At 41.8% G+C, this 13,619-nt stretch overlaps 1 protein-coding gene across 1 annotated transcript; it reads left to right on the forward strand.

The window, feature by feature from the left end:
- Window positions 1-42: 42 nt before the first annotated feature.
- On the forward strand, window positions 43-11,848 carry ephx4 (epoxide hydrolase 4). Its single transcript, XM_020080809.2, has 7 exons — window positions 43-812; window positions 2,393-2,478; window positions 3,554-3,711; window positions 6,137-6,265; window positions 6,743-6,846; window positions 8,131-8,279; window positions 11,135-11,848. The coding sequence occupies exons 1-7, from the start codon at window positions 570-572 to the stop codon at window positions 11,373-11,375; spliced, it is 1,110 nt and encodes a 369-aa protein (XP_019936368.1). The 5' UTR covers window positions 43-569; the 3' UTR covers window positions 11,376-11,848.
- The last annotated feature ends 1,771 nt before the right edge of the window (window positions 11,849-13,619 follow it).

A 13,619-nucleotide genomic window follows, 5' to 3' on the forward strand; every position in this document is an offset into this window, starting at 1 on the left:
TCCAATCATGTGTGCTTATAAGTGACTTGTTCCAGTTAATTAATTGACCTGCTGGACTGTGTTCAACACATCACCTTTTACATTAAATCTCATTAAAATACCAGTAGCCTACCTGTAAATTAAGTCCTGTAACCATCCCACTAATGGTTGGTGAGAGGATCAAAAATAACCATGATTATCTCTGTGGCTGCCTCTTTAACACCCTGTTGTTGCCATAACAGCAGCAAGAAGCGGCTGTGCCCTGCAGAGATTGTCGGTGTGTTGTCACTGAGACCGAAGCTCTGCGGCCACCGGCTCATCGCCTTGTATAGTCAACAACATCATCATCAACAACAACAACAACACCACGGTCTCCTGCCGAACAACCGCTGCTGTCACTGCACGCAAGCGTGAAATCTGACGCGATGCTCTCGCCCCATTCAGCCGCTCGCTGGGATCCTCCCTTCACTCAGTCGTGCGTGTGCGCGCTGCGAAACCAAACCACGGCGCTGTAGGGACCCGTAAACGCGCAGAGAGAAACCGGCAGGTGCAAAGGTGATCCGCAGAGATTCACCTGCGGAGATGTAAAGATGGCGAGAGTGCTCCACAACTTGCTGTTATTTCTGATCGGACTCGCGCAGAGAACCAGAGTTGTGGGGTACTGGTCGCTGATCTACGCTTATTGTGCTCTGTGCACCGTCGTGGCGCTGCTGAAACTTTGCTGGAACATCGTCTTGAGGCCGTCGACAACCTTCCGATGGACGATCCGGGAAAGTCCGCCCGCTTGTCTGAATGACACGTCCTTGGGCACCCACTGTTATGTTAGGATCAAGGTAAGGCACGCACGCAAACATGCACATGCGCACGCACTTGGACATGAGAGGTGTCTCGTCCCCGCGAGGGTAAAAAAAAAAACCCCATTGTGCTGCTCAGATGTAAATTGCTACAAAACCTTTTTCTGCGGTATCTCGTCGTGAAATGCCTCAAAAACAGGCCTGGTCTCAGATCAGGTCCGGAGGCATCTGTTCATGTGAGATCTTTTCTAATGAGCCAGGGATCATTGCGTTTTATTGTTGTTGTTATTCCGGTGACATCAGGGCTCAGGTGGTGCTGAAAGAACAGCTCCTCCGTGTATGAGCTGCTGCAGCCTCCAACTATAACAACCTGTGTCCAGCATGATGTCACTAAACACCCAGGATCACTAAAGCCTGCATTAAACCAAAGCCCAGATTGTCAGCAGCAGAAATAATCCACTTGTAAATAAAAGAAGTGAAACATACAGTGACACTGCATAAAATCTTACTTGGTAGGAGCCAAATGTACTTAAAACTAAAAGTACGTGAATCATTTATCATTATTCATGTGTTATGATACGATATTTGTATTATATTGGGTTCTATATCACATTCAATATTCCATATATATTGTCATTATTGTTTTAGCTTTAGTTTAGTATTAGTTTACTGTTTCATGTAACACTTCTATTGTTATTTCATGAGGTACTGACTCTGCATTTATACTTCACTGATAATACACTTTATACTTGAATTCTCTATTTCCACTTATATTTCTTAGACCTTATATTGTTGATGTAATCTTGGAGCAGGCTGAAATAAAAATGTCCGTGGGGATTCTGATCTTATCTTATCTTATCTAATCTTATCTTGCAGCAGTGGTTGTTCCCATTGTTACATTGGATTGTTATATGATCAATGATGCATTAAGATGCCAGCAGCATTTTAGTGTTGCAGCTTGTCCAACGCTCATTTTAATTACCTTGTTCTCTGTTTGACGGTTTAATATATAAAAGCGTATCTTACTGTTTGAAAGAATCATACATTTTTGATTCAAATGGTCTGTATTTATGTAGCACTCTCTGTCTGGATGGACACTCAAAGCTCTTCACAGTATCATTTTGCCATTGGCCCATTCATACACACATTCATATAATGCATTTCTCCATCACACATCACTCACATACTTCTGACACAACCATCAGGGGCAATTCTGGGTTCAGAATAAGGGAGACTTGGATCAAACCATTGTCCTTTTGGTTGGTGGACCACCCGCTCTACCCCTTAAACCACAACCTAACTCCACTCGCTCATATGTAAAACATTTATATGCAAAGTAACTACAAACTGCAGTTGAGTGCAGTGTTTAGACCTCCTTGATAATGTATAACAGATTCATGAGAGAGATCGATATGTTTGATATTGCAAGGTTGTGAGCTACAGATTCTCATCTGTGTGTTAACTCAAAATACAATAAGGTATTTATGTCTTGTTTTCCTGATAATTACATAAGCGTCCACTCATTTGTCCTGCAGCTGCACATTAAGAAGTGCTGAGTTGTTCTGTCGTGTTCTGTCAGCTCTTAACGTTCACGTCTTAATGCTTATGTCTTCTTTCAGGAGTCCGGCCTTAGGTTTCACTATGTTGCTGCTGGAGAGAGAGGAAAGCCACTCATGCTCTTCTTACACGGCTTCCCTGAGTTCTGGTAGGTCAAAGGGAGACAGGGTGGTAGTGGCGACAGCTATGTTGACAGTTGCAGCTCAAATGCATTCACCAGCAGCAAACCAGACATTAAAATGGTATTTCACTCAGTTGCTGGGCAATTCTCTGGTCACCTCTCCACAATAACAACCGACTGCAAGTGAGAATTCCTCAGTTCCAGTCTTTCAGCTTTACTGTCTGACTCCTGGGTTGCACGAAACTAATCCATAACAGCGATGACTTCCAATTTGCAGACATGATTTGCCTTTGGGGGTTAAAGGGTCCAAAGCATTCAAGATCTCCTCCTCCTGATATGAAATGAAAAAAATAGTGTTGAGCGTTTGCTCCTGGAAAGGGGCCAAAGAGGTTGTCAGGAGCTGTAAGCCTGTCCATATCTCCAACATACTATCTAAGCTGCTGACAGGACAGGGATTAATTAATGGTAGATGGGAGCGCTTTCTGCTTCACTTGCTGTATTCTTCACAGAAAGAATAAACTGTGCTGCGGAGAGGGAGACGGTTGGAAAGAACTCTCTACACTTTATTAAAATGTGCTAATTCCCTCTGAGGATCTAGAAGAGAGTGTGTGTATGTGTCATATTGGGAGGATGGATGGTTCTTCGAGGGGCTTTCTGTGCTTTAAAGCTCATCTATATTCTAAGATCTGAGGGTTCATTGCTGGGATCTTGTCCTGACTCATCAGAATCACAACCAGGCCTCTGCATCTTGCTTCCCCTCGCTCAGCAAAAGGAATGAAGAGGAGGAGGAGGAGGAGGAGGAGGAGAATTTTAGGTCTGATGAGGAGCCTCTAGAGCAGCATAGATCTTCAATTTTGAATCAGTGCAGTCCACATGATCGGAGGGCTGACAAGAATTTAAAACAGCTCTTGCCGTCACTGAGGTGACCTTTTCTCAGCTGGAATCTGAGCTGAGTGCTGGTTTTTAAAAAGTTTGTGAAATGAATGTGTATCTATCTCACATTTATACCGTGTAAGAGTTTCAACTGGAACTGAAGGGTACAATTAAAGGAACACGCTTCCGAATTTAAGTGTAACTTTGCCCCTAACTTTGTGTGCCTCAGGTTCTCCTGGCGATACCAGCTACGTGAGTTCAAAAGTGAATTCCGTGTGGTGGCCATCGACATGCGGGGCTACGGGGAGTCTGACTTGCCCCTCTCCACCGAAAGTTACAGCTTCGAGTACCTGGTCACTGACGTCAAGGATATTGTGGAGTATTTAGGTGAGCTGTAACCTAAAAACAACTCCACACTGACAGTGTCTTGAATCAAAAATAACTTGTTTATCAGTCTTAAGCTGGACAGCCCTTTGGCCTGCAGCGTGGTATGACAGACTTCCTGTGACTCATTCTTACAAAGCATGGGACATTGTGTGGATAGAGAGCCCTGCAGCCTTCTGACTGCATGCAAACACTGGCAAGGAGCTATAGCCTGAGGCTGTCTGCACACACCAGCATGCACTGATGATTTTCTGGCCTCAATGACAGTTTTTGCTCGTTTACTGGCCAGCACATCACAGTTTTTTCTGTCACTGCAGCAGGGGATACATGATGTACCTGTCTTAGTATTGAAATGTGTGGGAGTGAAGATTCTCTAATGGCTTCAAGTATAGTAGATCGTGTCCGGGAGCTCTATTCTTGCTCTCCTTCACACCTGTCACTTCATATTCATGTGTGTTAAAGTTAATGTTCTGTCGCTAATTAGAAGAAACCTCAAATAATTTGCAATCAGAAAGTATTTCCAACATTTCTGCTCCACTCACATTAACTTTAACTTTGAAATAATTACACGAAGAAACCTCACAGCCTGTATAATCACCTGACTGCTCATGTGACTTGCCCTGTTTGACTTCCATGCACTGATGTTGTTTTGGTCCCAGATCTCCTTTACGTTGGTGATTACAGTGTTGTAAGAACAAATGCTACAAGACAGGAACCCAAGTTATGAGTAGAATGGCACGCAGTAAAGTGCAAACCTCCCCCAAGGCCCACCAGTCCTCTTAATTAATTAATTAATTCCACCCTTTTGTTGGGTTCCATGCCAAAGTATAATGAGTTCTTTGTTGAGATACAGCCCATGTTCCATCCTTCCACCAAGTTTTGTGTAAATGCATTCTGTAGTATTTTGTGTTATCCTGTTTACAAACAAATAATTAAACCAACAAATATAGGGACACTGGTAAAATCTAACCTCCTTGGCAGAAGTAATAAACTGGAATTTAGCGTTATTTGCAATATTTATTTCCACCTAGGAGTTTATGTTTTCATCAGTTTGTGTGCAGGTTTATGCAAAAACTACTGGACAAATCACCAATAAGTTGGTGGAAGGATGCGGTATAGGTCAGGGAAGCATCTAACATGTTTTGGTGGAGATCTGGTTTAGGTGACGAATCCAGGATTTTTTTTTTTTTCCACTTACTTTAACATTGTGAGATGTGTGTTTTTCAACATTTTCCTTTAATTGGGATCAATTTCAGGCATGGGGTCGGTGAAACAACAATGTTATCAATATCATAATTTTATAAATTTGTTTCTTATCGTATTAGCAAGTAATCGTTCAACCTTATCTGGAGTCATGCATATGTCCATCAGTAAGTCCAATATTAGCTCCAATAATAGCTCTGTCTCCTCCTGTGGGAAATATCTGCTTCTTTTGCTGCTTAATGCTTCAGCCATTTGTTAACCCAGTCACACATTCACTGCCTGTTTATCAGAACCTTTTTGTAGCTGCTGCATGTGAAGGCAATGCTGGTGAGAGCCATGTGGTCACCACTTTAACACCTTTCATGTTACAGATAATCATTTGGTCCATTCTTATTAGAAAAGTATTGAACACAAGCACGACAGTCCAGCACAGGGGCATCTTAATGGTCTGTAAATGTCCTCAAGTGCCTTTTGAACATGTCCCTTATAAAATATTTACAAAATCTTCAAGTGTGTTTTAAAAGGTCTGTAGTTGATGCTTTGTAGCTTCTTAGATGGTTACAGCTCTCACTGTTAATTATTGCTTGACAGGCTTTCAGGCGAAAAATGCATATTGCTGCACAAATGTTTCACTTAATGGTCATTTCTGTGGAGGTAGGAGGCTGCTCACATGAAAACTGCTGTGCTCTAACCTGTGTTTGGACTACAGAGCCCTTCTTCACATTGACCACAGCTGGTTAATAGTCCTACACCCATTAGAGGTTAGGCCTTTAACTGTGCGTGGCTAGTAACATCCCCCTTTTTCCCACAGAACAACTGGCAGCAGAAACAGCCATGGCTCTCTGCCATCTTCTAAAAGAGACTCCCAGACTTACCTGTACAATCCCTGTTGCTGAAGCTAATGTGGTATCAATGTTAAGATTGCTGGGATGAGTCATACCAGTGGGTGTAAATGGTGCTAGCCTATAAGGGGATTAGGTTGTAGAGACTGGAACAGTAATGTGATCAGAATCCCTCAGACGGATGTCCGTGACCTTGATCTGCATTTGGCTGTATGTCATGTAATACATCCATTTGATGGGATGTAAATGTCTTCTGAGGGAGGAAGCCAGCAATAATGAAGTGAGAACAGTATAAAGCATCAGCATGAACGTCCAGCTCCTCTTCTAATCATCAGAGCGCTGTCCTCTGTTACTAAAACTGTCTATGTGCTTTTTTTTCCAAGGGTACAACAGATGCTGCCTAGTGGGCCATGACTGGGGCGGGACCATAGCGTGGCTGTTTGCCATTCACTACCCAGAGATGGTGACGAAACTCATCGTCCTGAACTGTCCTCATCCTTCTGTGTTCACAGGTTTGAATTCATTGTGTTTAAACGGACTGATCCTCAGACTTCTCTCTCTCTATTGTGAAAGACAACCATTTGATATCATTTTAAAGGGAGAAGTCTCTGGTTTGTTTCCTGGATTGTTGCAGCAACTATTATCTAATTAATTTGCAGGTATAATTTCTTCCATCCCATGTTTGCATCCATCTGGCAAATCCTACTCTGGAGGGGGGAGATGATGAGAAGCTAATCACGGGGGGGTGAATGCGAAGCTGGAACATCTGGTTTAACTGGTGCAGAGGGAGGCAGAAACATGGAGGGTTGTCACGTCCACATAATCACAGTGTGTGCAAACTTGGCCTTTAATTACTATCTAATGACTCCTCTTCCTCGTCTCCTCTCCTTTCCTCCCCTCTCCTCTCTTCCCCTCCTCTCCTTTCCCCTCCTCTCCTCTCCTCTCCTCTCCTCTCCTCTCCTCTCCTCTCCTCTCCTCTCCTCTCACAGATTACGCTCTGCGCCACCCGAGCCAGTTGCTGAAATCCAGTCATTTCTTCTTCTTCCAGCTGCCCCGCTTCCCGGAGCTCATGCTCTCCATCAATGATTTCAAGGTGGTCTGTTATGTGTGGGCTCTGTCAAGGTCAAGGTTGTGTGTGTTTGCGTCTCTCTGTTGTGCGTGTGCGTGCATCGGTGTATGTTGCATGTTATTCTAGTGTCAGTCTATTTTTATTGTCTGCATCAGAGCAAACTCTAAAAACAGATTGCTTTGAAAGAAAAATATTTGTTGTAGACAAGATGAGCAACTAAATCCTGTGGGAGATGTGAAGTCAGACCATTATTAAATCATATCTCAAGCTCTTGAAAGCTTGAAAGACAAAATAGGTTTTTCATCTCTTTTGATAAATGTGCATGATGTTCAGGTTTTGTCATCCGTTTAATTTCAGATGTGCAAATGCACAATTCAGTTTACTCAGTTGACTCAGGCTAAATAAATTAGATGATTTATGTTACTCTCATATAAAACAGTCACATCTGTCTGTTACAGCCAGGATATAGTTATTTTTGACATTATTGAAACACTGGTTCTAGTTGTGACAAAAAAATGTATGTATTACATTTTGTTCGTTTTGCGTAAATCACAACATAGATTATCTGAAGGCACTTGGAGATAATCTCACCAGAGACAGAGAAAGACCTCGCAAAATTACAGAGAAACCCAACTAGTTCCACAACAAGCAAACACTTGGTGACTGTGGCAGTAACTGGAAGGACTGGTGGAGGGAGTGAGATGGCTCCTCTGATCAGGGTGGATTTCCTGATCACTGACTGGATGTACTGTTTAGATAGGGGAGTTTGGGGTGAACCAATTGTTTTGCTGGCCTGATTGGTTATGTGGGAGGGTTTTGTTATGTGTTTGGTGGTGAGGGCATTGTACCAGGATGAGATGTTAGAGGTAAACTAAGCTACATCCTTCATATGACAGTGATACTGATCCTCTCATCTAATGGAGCAAAACGCAGCACAAACATATTTTCCGTTAATATTGAACTTTTTCCCTAATTTCTGTGGTTTTTAACTTTTATTATTTATTTATTCATTTACTTATTTGTTTGTTTGTGTTATTTAGACTAAATGAATGTTTTACGTGATGGTCCTTGCTGCCTGTGCTGGACTTTTCAGAGAAAGAGGCTGCAGTGTTAATTGTTGTTGAGCCAGCACCAAGTCTTTGTGCCAGAGGTTTGACTGAAGGTCATGAGTGCTGCTTTCACCACTGAAGTACAATTTTTAACTCGTATTACATGGACGTGCTTCTGGAAAGGTTTTCTAGATCAGGTTGTCGCAGCCGCATACATTCAGTACATTGACCTCTATGTTTGCTGCTGTCTCTGCTGCAGGCTCTGAAGGCCTTGTTCACCAGCCGCAGCACAGGGATCGGGAGGAAAGGCCGGTGGCTCACTGCGGAGGACCTGGAGGCCTACATGTATGCACTCTCACAGCCGGGGGCTCTTACTGGAGCCCTCAACTATTACAGGAATGTCTTCAGGTGAGGAACAGTGCACTCACAAAAAGATTGACATGACAGTGGAATTTGAGGGTTGTTGTGTTGTTAGAAATAACATATCATAGCCTATAGTAGCAGGACTTCTATAGAGTAGAAGCTTGCTTTTTATAAACAGACTATATATATAAACCCTAACCCTACTACAGGAATTAAGGCTGTTAAAGTTGTGAAAGTTGTGTGACAGAGATCAGCATCTGCAACTCAAAAATAATCAAACTATCAAAATGATCTGAGAAGGCAGAAGGAGATTCAACTCGGCCTAAAGACTGAAGTCACACTGCCCTGCCCCCACTGACTGGTGGTCCCCTGTTTATTCAGTTTTTATTAATATTGAACGTATCTTGTGACAAAATCGCACCAATTTTAACACTTCCTTGGTCCATTAAGACAAAACACAAGTGTTCAGTCGATAAGAATGGTTCACAAGATAAGATTCAACACATAGACAGAAGGACAGACGTTTGTGGAATTAGTATGTAGATATTCGTCATTATTAAAGACAAAGCATGAACTCGCCTTGCTCTCAGTAGAGCACATGCCAAGGCCCAAAAGTCTACTTGAATTACAACAAGCCTCCTAGCTATGGCCACATTACGTTTCTGAGCTATACATTGGGGGTAGTTTGTGGCCCAATCTGTAACCAAACCCTATAAAACCATGTTTAAATCCACCAGATCTAGTTTTCTATTTCTATGGAATAGCCCACGCTCATCAATACAAATCTCCTAAATATGTTTAAATGTTCTTATCAAGATTCACACCAAAAAGTCAACCAAAATGTGGAAATATGTCCTATCAGTGTTAATGAAAGGGGAAAAATATTCCTAGATCTGCCCCCTGATCTTAATCTGCACCTAAATAGAATGGGTTCTTCCCTTTTTGATCGTACTGTTCACTGAGTATGGTGTCTACACAGATACAAAAAAATAATACAGCGCCATCTACTGTCAGAGATGAGGAGGATCAGGAAATTAAACATCAACCCTCTGTCAAGGCAACAACACTTTCCAATATCTATATTTACATACACCTTCCTTCGTACATCTAAAGAGCGAGCTGGCAAACGGTGATCATCACAATTCAGATCCGAGAAATTCTGCATCTGCAGCCGACATGTGAGCTGTACATGCATCGCTGAACGAGCCATCTGCCTCCTTCTCAAGCAAAGAGTCATCTCAGAATAGCTTTTGTGTGCTTATGTAAAAGAAATACCACTGACCCATGACCAATTAGTTTCTCCGCAAGTGCACACTGCACCTACACACGGGGGATACAAAGCAAATGCCATCCATCCATGTCATATATATTCATGTATCCTGTCCAGAGAGCTGGAGGCTGGAGCCTTCCCCAGCACACTTTGAGTTAGGCATGACTTGGAAATCAAAATAGAATGTATTCAATCATTCAATCTGGAGGACTGACATGTTGTATGCGATCGCTTAAAACTGATGATGCATCCAACATTTTTTTTTTTTAAACCAGTATCTAAGAATGCATATAAGCTGAAGAGCAGAGAGACAAGGTACATTTCCAGCCACCTGTCTCTAGAACTAAATTGTAATGAATTCTAATGCGTTCAGAAACGGTGCTGTATGACGTCATGTTCTAAATTACATTATCATTAGAGACACAAGTATCTCCCTGTGTCTCAACCCCAAACCAAAATAAAACTGGATCCAACTACACAGGCTGGACATGTTTGCTTTATTACTCTCTATGTTGTATATGAGAATATTTGGGGATTTTGAGGGAGGCTATCTTGTTTATTTGAGAAACCAGGGCAGATTTTTGTTTTTTGAATGTGAACTCAATATGCTTCTGTACAGGAGTGTGTGTAACCACAACATGCCTGGTTTAAATCCAGAAGCCATTGTTGCATGTCACTCACCTCTATATTAACAGAGACACAAGTGTAACAGAATCAGAATCACTTTTTTTATTTTATTTTTTCATGCACAATAACCTCTTTGGTGTGGAGAAGGTAGTGTCAATCTATATTGAACTGTATTATAGACAAGAAGATAAGAACAGTAAGAACAACCAATAAACAGTATTAACAATAAATGTACAATAAGTGAATGGAAACATTTAAGTCACGTACGTCACTGCAGTCTCCCCTAGAGCCTGAAAAAAATCTCTGGGGTGCAGAGTCTGGAGTCGTACGGTAACAGAGCTGATGATGTCAATTGTGGTTGCTGGGTTTAAAGAAGAGGAGGAGGGGGCTGTAAACAACCAGGATGGCATGTGAGAGCTCCCTGGGTGTGCAGCATGAACCCAGCCCCACAGCAGTTCAGTTTCTGGGCTGCAGAAAACGTTCCTGCACAGTAATGTGACCAGGGCGACGCCATCTGTTCCATCATTATGATACACATCTTTGATGGAAAAGTTTCTCTATGGCAAGTCATAGTGGAAAACAATGAAGTCAAAGTATGAAAAGTATGTATATCACAGTGGCAATTTTACTTCATAATAACTATAATTAAAATAAAATGATTCTATGGTGCATTCCAGACCAGTTGTGCAAGTTGCTTCACAAAATAAAATATAAGTGCAAAGATGCGTCATAGAAAAGCTAGATAATGCTCAGTAATGCAGTAAAACAAAAAAGATTAAAGAACCATAAAAGAACAACATTAAAACTATTTTAAAAAACACCTTTTAACTGCTTTTTAAAATGAGGCACTGTTCTGCTGGTTTGGTGTTTGTTCCACAGCCTGAGTCATGGGCCTTTCAAGAGAATTTGATTCTCTGATCTCAGGTGAACCCTACATTCCTATTTAAAATCTCACAATCAACAAAATGTACAACTCAAGTTCTTTCCTCCTCTCTCTCCACAGCTCCCTCCCTCTGAGCCAGAACCATGTCAGGTCTCCTGTGCTGCTGCTGTGGGGCGAGCGGGACACCTTTTTGGAGCAGGAAATGGCCGAGGCGTGCCGCCTCTACATCAGGAACCATTTCCGTCTTAACATCATCTCCGGGGCCAGTCACTGGCTGCAGCAGGACCAGCCCGACATCGTCAACACCCTCATATGGACCTTTCTCAAGGAGGGAGAGGGACGTAAGAGCTACAGGAACTAAAATCCACGCCGCGGCCTCCTCCCACCACTCTTCTCTGCTTTCACTTGCCACACCTGGAAGCCTGGAATATGCCTGTGATACCAAGCAACATAGTGATAATGCAATCATTCTTTAAAATCTTCTCACATTTCAAATATTTTTTTAAACAAAGTTAACAGTAAAGGAAAAGAATCAAAGCACACTTCAGCAGTGGGACAGTGAGCAGTCTGTGTGACGCATATTCAAGATGTTTTTTGCACATGACATTCGCCTTAAAGTTTGTCGGTTACAGCGTTACAAATGTGTGGCAAAAATCTCCTTGTGACTTGTATTGTGTGGTGCCTTTTTAACTTTAGAGTTGTCTCGGTGTTCAGATGTTCGGAGAGACTGGGGTGTGGCTGATCGTCTGCTATATGTTTCACCGGGTCGCTCTACTCTAGGCACAGACCTTCGGGAGCCATAACACTCCCGCCCCCTTTATCAGGTAGTGTTGTCGAAAGATACTTTGCTCAAACGTGGATGATGTTGTTATCTTGATCTTCCTGTAAAGAAATGTCAGTGGTGGTTGACTATTGTACTATTTTGTATCTCTTCCTACACACTGCATTTTGAAATTCACTGAGCCAGGTCGAACACCATTTGATTTTATAAATAAACTGGGTAAGTGTCAATCTGTTTCCTGACTACACTGCTCCTTAACATTTCCAGCCTGTTTTAAGATGAGAATATCAGGAGTGTGTGTTTGAAGCTGATCCTCACGCCCCATGTGTTTGTCTCTTTTACACAGAAGACATTAAAAACACCAGAAATAGAATAGGATGTGCTGTTAAATATAGCCCAGAGCTGAGTGACACAGCAGTTGACGTAGGTTAAGGTGAATCTATCTGTAGATAAATAGTTGATATGTTATTTTAGGTTCATTTTTATCCCTTCAGCACATATGCCAGCTGAGATGTTGACGTGGAATCACATCGAGCTGTGTCTTCACCTGTCAGAAGCTCAGGCTTACATAAACAAGATTCAATATGGTGCCAGCTCGCAGCCACTCACATTCACTAATGCTCATTTTGGGGAACATTATATTCAGGTGATGGATGAAGATGTTTTACACCAGGAAAGTAACATTTCTTAATAACGACTCTGCAGCCAGATTGGACCCTTTCTTTGTTTCTGCAGAGATGGACAATGACATCAACATCAGTCAGGAGCAAGCACAATGCAGATAATATGTAAATGACCTCTAGATCTATAGAAAGAGGGAAATATTTTGGTCAGTATTTTTGTTTAAAGTTTAAAATAAGCACTGTATATATTAGTAAGTAAGGATTATTTATGCACATTTAATTCAAAAAGGAATGATGGACACTGAATTCAGGAGTTTGTGTGTGTCACATCTGAGACCTTTTTCACGACAGACATTTAGATGTTTTTAGTATGAACATTGATGGTGTCCCAATAAGACAGAACAGTGTGACAGTGAGCCAGCATCCACAGGCCCTGAAACCTAAGCAGCTAAATGGAATTCAGCATCGTCAGGCATTTTATTTCAACCTGTGCTCTTCCTGCTGTGATGCATCAAAATGTCTGATGCTAAAAAAAGGTTTCAAAGGCCAGCTAATTAGTGCCTACTCTTCACCAGTGGTTTCAATGTCACTTTTAGTTGTTGGGAATTTAACCATCTTGATGTGAGGTGACAGTGACATTATATTTTAGTGAACGTAGATGTTCTATTGTCCGATCCAGCACCATCAGAAAACATGCCAGTGCAACATCACTGCACTTTGCAATACACATCAAGTCTTTTTTCATCCATATCAGTGACAGAGACTCATTTTTGAAGCCATTTTGATTTAGAACTATTTCTTCTTCATTTTAGTGACATTATTACAAGTGACACAACATTAACAGCCAGCTTTAGTCTATCTTTTAATTCATCTTAATCCTCCCTGACACTGTTAAAGATAATGGACTGGAATGTGCAGTATATATGATAATGTAGCCTATAGCCTAGAGCACTTGATTTAAAGGTACAGTGTGTAGAATTTAGTGATGTCTAGTGTTGAAGTTGCATGTTGCAGCTGAACACCCCTCACCTCACCCTCTCCTCCCAAACATGAAAAAGAAACTGTGGTAGCTTCAGTTGTCATAAAAACTCAAAAGGTGTTTAGTTTGTTCAGTCTGGACGACTGTAAAAAACATGGCAGCCTCCGTAGAGAGGGTCCCCTCTATGTAAATATAAAGTATTTAAATATAAAGGGCCTTTTC

Source organism: Paralichthys olivaceus, chromosome 3 (assembly GCF_024713975.1).
Source record: "Paralichthys olivaceus isolate ysfri-2021 chromosome 3, ASM2471397v2, whole genome shotgun sequence".
In the NCBI taxonomy this organism is placed as follows: Eukaryota; Metazoa; Chordata; class Actinopteri; order Pleuronectiformes; family Paralichthyidae; genus Paralichthys; species Paralichthys olivaceus.

Bases quoted from the DNA above. Each gene is read 5' to 3' on its own strand.
- ephx4 (XM_020080809.2), top strand. From the start codon at position 570: ATGGCGAGAGTGCTCCACAACTTGCTGTTATTTCTGATCGGACTCGCG. The intron at 3,712-6,136 runs GTGAGCTGTAAC...TTTTTTTCCAAG, and splicing joins GGATATTGTGGAGTATTTAG to GGTACAACAGATGCTGCCTA. The intron at 6,266-6,742 runs GTTTGAATTCAT...CTCCTCTCACAG, and splicing joins TCATCCTTCTGTGTTCACAG to ATTACGCTCTGCGCCACCCG.